The sequence below is a fragment of the Amborella trichopoda genome, chromosome 1 (assembly GCF_054954075.1).
Source record: "Amborella trichopoda isolate Santa Cruz 75 chromosome 1, AtrichopodaSantaCruz75HAP2 v2.0, whole genome shotgun sequence".
Lineage (NCBI taxonomy): Eukaryota > Viridiplantae > Streptophyta > Magnoliopsida > Amborellales > Amborellaceae > Amborella > Amborella trichopoda.
This window is the reverse complement of record NC_142336.1, coordinates 16912726-16922388: the sequence shown is the minus strand read 5'-3', so window position 1 is coordinate 16922388 and position 9663 is coordinate 16912726. Positions and strand designations below refer to the sequence as shown.

At 34.9% G+C, this 9663-nt stretch overlaps 1 protein-coding gene across 2 annotated transcripts; it reads right to left on the bottom strand.

The window, feature by feature from the left end:
• Positions 1–1543: 1543 nt before the first annotated feature.
• LOC148783592 (uncharacterized) lies at positions 1544–5316 on the bottom strand. 2 transcript variants are annotated; one of them, XM_088852019.1, is made up of 4 exons: positions 4787–5316; positions 4259–4699; positions 3284–3646; positions 1544–3014 (listed from the first exon to the last, which is right to left on the bottom strand). In XM_088852019.1, the coding sequence occupies exons 1-4, from the start codon at positions 5229–5231 to the stop codon at positions 1681–1683; spliced, it is 2583 nt and encodes an 860-aa protein (XP_088708145.1). In that variant the 5' UTR covers positions 5232–5316; the 3' UTR covers positions 1544–1680. The 2 variants fall into 2 exon arrangements, with proteins under 2 accessions (XP_088708145.1, XP_088708142.1); XM_088852016.1 differs by having other exon boundaries at positions 4259–5316.
• Positions 5317–9663: the final 4347 nt, after the last annotated feature.

Sequence of the window (9663 nt, the reverse complement as noted above, 5' to 3'; positions counted from 1 at the left end):
TGCTGGACTGGCTTGTAACTAGGAAGAAAAACCCTGTTCAACACATTTTCTGCCATGTTAACAATGAAAAAATACCATTCGGCACAAATAAAATTAAAAATCACCTAAAATGAGAATGTTGAGAGTGACTGAATGGCGAGAAAGTAGCATGTGAGAGAGAAAGCCTTCGATGGTAGCAAGTAATTAGGGCTAATTGCAGTGCTGCTGTGAGAGAGAGAGAGAGAGAGAGAGAGAGAGTTTGGCGGGGGGGACGTTTGCAAACTGGGAAAACATGAGGAGAACCCCAATTTTTCCAATTGTCAAACTTAGCCTTGAAGAGGTGAAAAGTATGCAACAGATTTCTGCATCCCTCAAATCCAACACTTGCCACTTGCCATGCTTAGAGGCTTGTCCCTTTTTTCTCAACTTTCGTTGATGTGTTAGTGTTACAAAACATAACAATTATGGTTAACATTGGGTCTTCCATGGTTTAGACCACTTGAACTGCATTTGGGTTTCTTTTGGCATCAATCTAGACAGTGTCAGAGTGTCATCTGGCAATTGCAAAAAAAAAAAAAAAAATCCGAATTAATAAAAACTTGTGCTCACAAAATATGAACAATAATTTTTTATGGGATTGTATACAATGAGACCATTTATCTTTCATACATGGAGGTCACAATTACTTATAACCATCCAATGTGAAATATGATAGATTGGATGTATCACAAAGTTCGATAAAATTTCTTTTGGGCTTTGAGCTTGGTCTATAAAATAACTGCAACCACCCAATATCACAACCCGTGGTCAAGATCAATTGTGACCACCTTTTTTCAAAGGTAAATGATATCATTATAGACTTTCCTATTTTTTGTGGTGGGAGACAAATAGTGAGAATTTAATGGTGAGTGTTCCATGTATTAAGAATCTTATACTAGTTCTTACATAATCTGTTGGATTTTGTTTCATTTAAAGATAAACATTACAAGGGATACCTTGGCTGATCTATGCATGTATGTATGTATGCATGTGTAAGTGTATGTATGTGTGTTTATATGTATGTATATATGTATATATGTATAAGTGTATGTTTGTGTGTTTATATGATTTTTTTAGCATAACATTCTCCCATACATGTAAAGGAACATTCTCCCATACATATAAAGGGTTTTCTAACCTTATAATCCCCCAGTAACATACAAACAATGGTTAGTGGAGCTTGTGAATCTAAGTTTACAAAAACACAGCCTATGATATTGCTAACCTTGTTACACTCTAATCAGTAAATAAGGAATTTTATCCTTTCAAAATTTTGAAGATGGGAAGGCGGGAGGGATGGTGAGAAGTTTATGCTCCTTTGTAGATGGGCGAGCCCTGGCTGAGCTCCTGCTAGGGAGTCACCCTTCTCTATTTATTTTCAAACAGATTGGGCAGAGCCATGTGCATGCTTAGTACTAATGCATTAATACGCCATATGATTCAATCATGCTTGCCATGTATATATAACAGTGGAGTACCTGCGGAACTCGATGGCTACATATTCTAAACTCATTTTTTATGATACTTGGGGGAAAAAATAACACCTATCGATTCTTTACTGTAAAATTATTTACATCCTATACATCTCTCCAGTACTATTCTTCTCCCTACTATTTTTGTAACTACTTTACATATATCTATTTGCAAGTGCTTATCTTTAGTTTAATGAGGGAATGACACCTGAAACAACTGCTTCACTTGGTTCAGGCCCAACACAACATCTCCAATATTTGGGAAGATTACTTCACCTCTGCAGTTATACACGCACCATTTAGCAACCTCACCCAACTTGACCAACCCCATGTACTTGCTCTCCTCTTTAGGGACCTCCAGTCTTGGATCAAGAAACTTATGAATTTTAACCAATGCATTCACCTCACTGATGCACTCCATTAGACCAAACAGAGAATCATACCCTTCATCCATATCTTTCCCTGTTAGAAGCTCCATTAGCAGTAAGCCCAAATTGCAAACATCCTTAGCCATTTCTGTTCTATTTGTGCGGCCCAAGCTATCTTGTCTACAGTGTGCTGCATTCCCAAACCCCCCCAACTTTGCATTCCATGAATCATCCAAGAAAATGTTTTTTGAGTTCAGGTTGGCATGGCATATTGGTGGTTTTGAGTACATATGGAGATGTTGCAGGGCCGAAGATACCTGTAAGGCCATTGTTAATCTCTTCTCCCAACCTATGACTCCTCCACTTTCTTTTAGGTTTGAGCTCAGAGATCCCCTCGTCATGAATTCAAATATTAGCACCCTTCTTCCCACCTTATCGTGAGAATAACCTATCAATGAAACTATGTTGGGGTGACTTGATTTTATTAGAATTTCTTCCTCTAATGGAACTTCGCGCCTTGTGTGGCTTAAGGATTTCACTGCAACTACATGCCCATCTGTGAGAATTGCTCTGTAAACCCTTACTGAAGGGCTTGATCCTATGTAATATTCCTCCCTTTCGATTTCAAGTTTCACGGACCGGAGCTTATTTGGAAGGTCACTTTCAATCTTCTCATTTTCTCTCTTATTTAGAAGTTTTTCCCATTTGGGTAGAGTTTGAATGATAACAACCAGGCAAAATGCCATAAATATGGCCACCAATACAAAAACCAGGATTAACTTAAATGAATCATATTGATTGGCTGGTGATGAAATGTAGTAATTCACAGACCAGCCATTGCCATCTTCTGTTTGGGTTTTAAAAATAACAGTGACCTTTCCTGTTAAGTTTACCCGAGGGAGATTGTTATCAGAGTAAATGCCGGAGAAGTTGAAGAGGCGGTCATTCATCAGTTCTCCTGTGCCATTATATATGAGTAAGAAATCCAAGTCCTTTGAGGTGTTGATGTGAGTGAAGTTCAAAGAAACCAGGGTCCCTGGTTTTCCATGGAGAACCCATTTACAATTGAGTCCCTCGGTGTATGAAAATCCTGTTGGCAGGCTATAACTGATGTCACCGGAACGTTGATACATATCTCGTGTTCCATCACAAAGTCCTGGAAATTGTGAGTTCAATCTACTGTTAGATATCTTCAAAACATAAAGAAACTGGTAACAGGGGAATTAATAATTGCTTACAAGAATTCAAAATCCTGATTTCAGACAAAGTTTTGATTAGAGGTTGAAACTGAAACTTCTGTTTTGTAACTCTTTTGGAGACAATACGTTTGATTAGTTGTAATTTAGAATATCTTAAATTAGGAACTCCAAAGGATTGCTAAGATTGATTCCCAGTTGAATACTGAAGTCATGAAATGCGATTTACCTGCTGAGTATTTAATTTCCCATCCTTTGGATTGAGGAGGCACTTGGCTTCCGCTGGAGAACGCAACATAAGCCTCTGAGCCCATGATTTTTTTGTTTCTGGTCTGTAGGTTCATGTCATCTGATTTCAAATATATGCATGACTTATGATTTGACTCTGATTTGCAAATATTGAGGGTGTCCTCTGGTGCAATTAAGAGATAATTGGGAGTGAAAGAGATGAACTTTGCAGATGGGTAATGGATTTTCCAGGTGCATTTTTGGCTTGGTGGGTATGGTTGTAATCCAGTGGAGTGGTTTACTGTGATCCCGCAACTTATATATCCTTTGACTTGAGCATATGTGACAGTACTGCTACATTCTTCTGTTAAGTGACGAAAAAGGAAAAAGGAGGCATTCAGAAGTAGCTTTGAGGATTTGTGTTAACAATCAAGGGGGAAAAATAGCAAGAATCATGTGGTTTATAACAACTAGAAAGAAGGCTCTTCTTTTCTTGACATTATTAGATCATTATAGGAATATGGCAGATTTTGCTAACAAAATTGTTTGTTTCAAAGATATCATGGAACTTGTTGGATATATTTGAAGTCAGTTGCAGTAGAATGATTCATTGAAAAATCTCTATTCATGGGAATTTGTTTAAAAATTTGGCCTTTTTACAAGATAATGGGTAGATTATGGTTAGACTTAAGAATTGATGGTCTTCCATCATCATCATAAAATCAAGTTACCGTTAGGAGAGTTCATGGAAAATCTGCACAATTTGGTTTTCTAGGAGATAAAATTGGGTACAATTCTGGTTACAGTTAACGACTTGCTTTTTTTTTCATTATGAAAGAAAACGTAGGGTTGCTTTTGTAAGTTCACCTATGAAGAAAAGACCTGTGAATTTCAAATAGATAATTACAATTCTCTCTCTCTCTCTCTCTCATATATCACTTAGCTTTTGATAAGAACAAGAAACTCTTCTTCATACCAGAAATTTGCAGGGCACAATTCTTGATTCTCTGATCCCATATCTCCTGCACCATGTACCTGTAAGCATTCGTCCCAATCATGTTGAACCTCACCTTGCTCACTGGATCGACAAAGGCAGGGGAAACATCACCAGTCTCCATTTGAGATGCACAGAGGCTGCTAACTCCATGAAATCCATCAGTCCAGCCTCTGTCATCCCCATTTGTGACCTGTTCAGCTATGTTTCCAAGCACAAAGCCAATCATGTCATCGAGCCCTTTATCCCCATTTGGTGGACCCATCTCTGACCTACCTGAAATGACCCACGAGCACTGATCGCTTGGGCCTGTTGGTTTTCGAGCCCACACCATTTTAACGAGCCCACCTCCAGTTTCTATAGGCTCGAATTCCCCACTGCACCTGCTTCTTAGTTCACCATTTTCATCGGAGTTATTAAAACCTACACCATCATCAAACAGAACATGGTAGATAGTGTTGTTTTCGACTGTAAAAACTCGATCACAGTTCAGCGCTGATCCAAATTTACCTATTAGAGTCTTGTTAAAGACTGCCCCGCCAATACCCATGATGGTTTTTACGGTTACATTTAGAGTGGGGCCTGTGTATGAGCATTGAGGTCCTAGGTTCACATTACCAGTTGCTGGATTGCCAGAAGAGTCTGTGTATTGTCTGATAATTTCCCACCATTTTCTTAACGTGGGAACCTCGGAGCTTGTTGGAGTGGTGGATGTTAGAGAAAGAATAGCATTACGTAGGGCTTCTTGCCCTGAACTCTGCCATTTGTTGCCAAACCAGAGGAGTGAGAGCTTTATTGGCTCTGTCATGATTTTCCCACCATTGTAAGACAGAGCTTTCTCATCAGATTCAGAGAGTTGGGTCATGGAGCTCAGTATCAGAGCCAGTAGAACCTGTCTCAGCATCTTTGAAATTCCAAGAGAGTTTTGGGATAATGGAGTTAATTGTAAGGACATTCCCGAGTAGAACACTGGTTTATTGTGTGTGTGAGAGAGAGAGGTATGTTGAAGAAATCATTGGGAAGAGTACAGAGAAGTATTGTATGGGAGGAAGCCGTTTTGTTATGAAGAAACAAAAGCTTTAGGACAGTTTAGTATTAAATGTTAATGGCCGGCCTTGGAGGAATGGGGTGTGTTGCTTTAAAAATGGATTTTGCCACATTCTGTGGTGGTGGTTGGAATACGACAAGGAAGAAAGACATAAACTGAATTTAGGCCTCACGGCTAAGCCCATGTATATACGCCAAACATACTGGACAATACAACCATCATGGATCAATTCAAACATAAATCATGGATCAATTTAAACAGAAATGCAAAAAGTTTGTATCAGGTGTCCACCATAGAATTAAGGCATACCTTATAAACCTATCAGGTTGTCTTGACACTTCAAAACTGGGGGTGGCAATGGGTCGGACCCGGACCTGACTTTCTGGGTCCAAAATTTGAACCCGCATCCAGACTCGAGGTCAGATCTACTCGCCGGGTCTGGTCCGGTCCATTGCCACCCTTATGCAAAACCTTAATCGATCATCTTGACCGCGAGATGTGTGTATATGAAAAAAATATTAATTTCAAGTCTTTAAAATAGGGACACGGTTTCTATACAGCCTAACCGCATATTATAGAAATGCAGGCTTGACAATAAATATATTTTTTAAATATAATTTGATTCTAATTTTTACAGAATATGTAATCTTTAAACATCATGAGTATGAAAAAATAAAATAATAATTATATTAAGAAAACATTGATGGATGCTTTATACCTCTGGACCGCATATTGTACAAATGCGGTCCAACCCGCATGAAACAATTCTCTTTAAAATAGTTTATCTTATAAGATATTATCTAGACAGTTTATTTTTAAGATTTTTAAATGTTTATAGATTCGCTCAATCTGCATCATTTTTTAAAATTTTAAATTTACTATTTATGAAAATAACTTTGGCTATCACAAAGTCTATTGGTAACAAAACTACGTTTTTAAGCATAATTTGGAGGCGCCCCTCACTTGGATTGTTTGAGGTTGGTGTCTTATACAAGGCACCCAAAGAAAATATGTACCTTGATGAATTTGAAATTTGTTCGGGCATTATTGCAATGTAATAAAGAGCATGTACATGCCCCTACAGGTGCATACTGTGGACTTGTTCCCTAGGGTGAAAGAGCAACTTAGGAAAATGCTGTTCGATCTGAAATTTGTGGAACAAACAAAAATCATCGATAATCATTTTCAAAAATAATATTTGGATATTGAGTTCTTAAGCACATAGTCAATAGATATTGAGTTCTTAAGCATTTAGAATTGGCTAGAGACATTGGAGGGTCTCTATTCAAAAAAAAATTTTGGCAAACAGAATGCATTTGAAATTGTTTTATTTTTATTTTTAAATAAGAAAAAATTTATATAGAGCCGAGGCTCTAAACAATCAAATTAGAGCCCACCTCGAAAATTTCACTATAAGAGGTTGTTTTGATGCCTAATTATCCTTAAATTGATCATCTCAACATCAAGATGCATGGACATTAGAAAAAAATGGATTTCAAGTTTCGGAAATAGTGTACCTTGTAACGAATTTTGGATCGTCAATTTTCAAGATTTTCAAATTTTTATAGATCTGCTCGATTTACACTATTTTTGAAGCTTTAAATTTTATAATTAAAAGTGAAAATATATTTTAAAGCTATCACAAAGATTTTCAATATTGAAACCACATTTCTCATTAGTTTTACGTGAGAACAGCAAAGAGGGTTGCTCGAACGGGAAGGGGGTCGGGGGGGGGGGGGGGAATGTTTTGCGGGTGGTGGTTTGAATGAAGGAAATGCTCCCGCGGGAGCAGTGAATCTATACTCCAAAGAGAGAGAGTGAGAGAGAGGTGCAGGTGTTTATTTACTGATGGTTGCATGTATGAATAATATTCAAGTGCATGATGTATATGAATGTGATAGAATAGTTATGGAGACAAACTAAAGACAACCATAATCACAACGTTATAAAAGGACTGATATGATCAAGATCTTGGTATTGCATATCATGTGTGATGAAAGGAGCTTTTCAAATATAAAACTGATAAAATGGTATTTAATACAAGTCAATGTTTCTTGATTCAGGAAATATTTGTTGGTTCATTTAATTAGGAATAACATGGACGGCTGTGGCCAGTTGAAAGACTTGAGGTTTCATTATATTTTTTGTTGCTGTTGTATTTGTTCTTTTTGGTAGTCATGTGGGGATAATGGTCACTCATTTGTGGTAGGAATGGAACTTAAGACATCATATTATGGCGCCTGTCATCCTTTTCCCCTATGCCTTGAGCCCATTCCTAAGTTTGAAAAGTAAATGTATACAATGATAAGAAGTTGGAAAATAAGGATAAGCATCCTCAATTTTGCTTTGAGTGTGGAGTCCCTAAATTTAAGGGTGTGGTTTGCATAAGGTTGCAGCCTTAAACAATTAAAGTAAGGTGCACCACCAAATTTTATCATGTGTTTTGTATTTTTTAAGTTAGAATCATGTGTTTCTTATTTGTAATATAGAACAAATAGGGATATTTCTGTCATTCAATTGAGGCCTCTTAGGGCTCAAATTACAGAATTATCCATGATTCTTCCACATTCTAAATATTGAATGAGGGAAATTTAAGTATTTTTTCTACTAACGAGGTATCTAATTAAAATGGAAAAAGAGATATACACCCTCAAAATGTTGCTCGAGAAAATTTAACTCCTTTAAGGGCATTATAAGGGGTTCATCCCCTTTAATGATATTTTTTCCAAAATTTATATTCTTTTGTTTTGTAGAAAAATTAATTTATTTTAATGATTTGAAAATTTTAAAAACTTTGTGGTATTCAAAAATTTAAAAATTAGATATAAATAATTTCTAAAGCATAATAAGCCATTTTAAAATATTGAATTATTAAAGTAACAAAAAAAGAAAATAGGTTTCCTATTGCCTGTTTTATAGAAATTTCAATACTAGTATTTACGAAGAATTTAAGAATTCATTATAAAAGATTAGAAAATGGCCGTAAATAACACTTGAAGCACGGAAATTTTATGGGAAAATTAATTTGATTTTGTATTTTACAATTTATTTAAAATAAAAACATGAGTCATGATGAAATCAAAATAGTAAAAACATCACTATTGCAAGAGAATGTAAAAGATTTTAAAGCTCCTATTATATTCTACTATTATAATTACAAATAAAATTTATGCTATTATCCCCTATACTTAGTGGAATTAAAAAATGTCCCCGATATTTTGTAATTAATGTTCCTGACTCTTTTATGTATTTTCCCAAAATACCCCTTCTTCTGAACTAGCACTCAAATTAATGTCTTTATTTCTAAAGCATAATAAGCCATTTTAAAATATTGAATTATTAATAACAAAAAAAGAAAATAGGTTTCCTATTACATGTTTTATAGAAATTTCAACATAAGTATTTACGAAGCATTTAAGAATTCATTATAAAAGATTTGAAAATGGCTGTAAATAACACTTGAAGCATGAAAATTTTATGGGAAAATTAATTTGATTTTGTATTTTACAATTCATTTTAAATAAAAAAAATGAGTCATGATGAAATCAAAGTAGTAAAAACATCACTATTGAAAGAGAATATAAAAGATTTTAAAGCTCGTATTATATTCTACTATTATAATTACAAAGAAAATTTATGCTAATGTCTCCTATACTTGCTGGAATTAAAAAATGTACCCGATATTCTGTAATTTATGTTCCCGACTCTTTTATGTATTTTTCCAAAATATCCCTCGTTCGGAACTAACACTCAAATTAATGTCTTTATTTCTAAAGCATAATAAGCCATTTTAAAATATTGAATTATTAAAATAACAAAAAAAGAAAATAGGTTTCCTATTACCTGTTTTGTAGAAATTTCAAAATAAGTATTTACGAAGCATGTAAGAATTCATTATAAAAGATTTGAAAATGGCTGTCAATAACACTTGAAGCATGGAAATTTTATGGGAAAATTAATTTGATTTTGTATTTTACAATTTATTTTAAATAAAAAATGAGTCATGATGAAATCAAAATAGTAAAATGATGTAACAAAAAAAAGAAATTCAAAATTCAAAATTCAAATTACAATTTTATTATTATTATTTATTTTTTTTAAGTTTATCTTTTAAATTAGGAGGTGCGCAGGAATAGGTGGGCATTGAGTTTGTGCTTGAGTTGATATTTATGGATTGTGTTAGTTAGTTTAGGAATGTAAATAGAATAAGGTTAAAACGCGGGGGTTTATCTTTTGGATAAAATATGGGTGGCAAGTAAATTTAAGAGAGAAGATAGGGATGAGAGAAAATAGGTTACGAGAGATAAAATATGAAAGTAAGTTGTTTATCTTTTTTTTT

Excerpts from the sequence above, each read along its gene's own strand:
- LOC148783592 (XM_088852016.1), bottom strand. The coding sequence starts at position 5,231 with ATGTCCTTACAATTAACTCCATTATCCCAAAACTCTCTTGGAATTTCA. Across the intron at positions 3,647-4,258 it reads TTGTGCCCTGCAAATTTCTG|AAGAATGTAGCAGTACTGTC; the intron begins GTATGAAGAAGA and ends GTCACTTAACAG. Across the intron at positions 3,015-3,283 it reads GGAAATTAAATACTCAGCAG|GACTTTGTGATGGAACACGA; the intron begins GTAAATCGCATT and ends CACAATTTCCAG.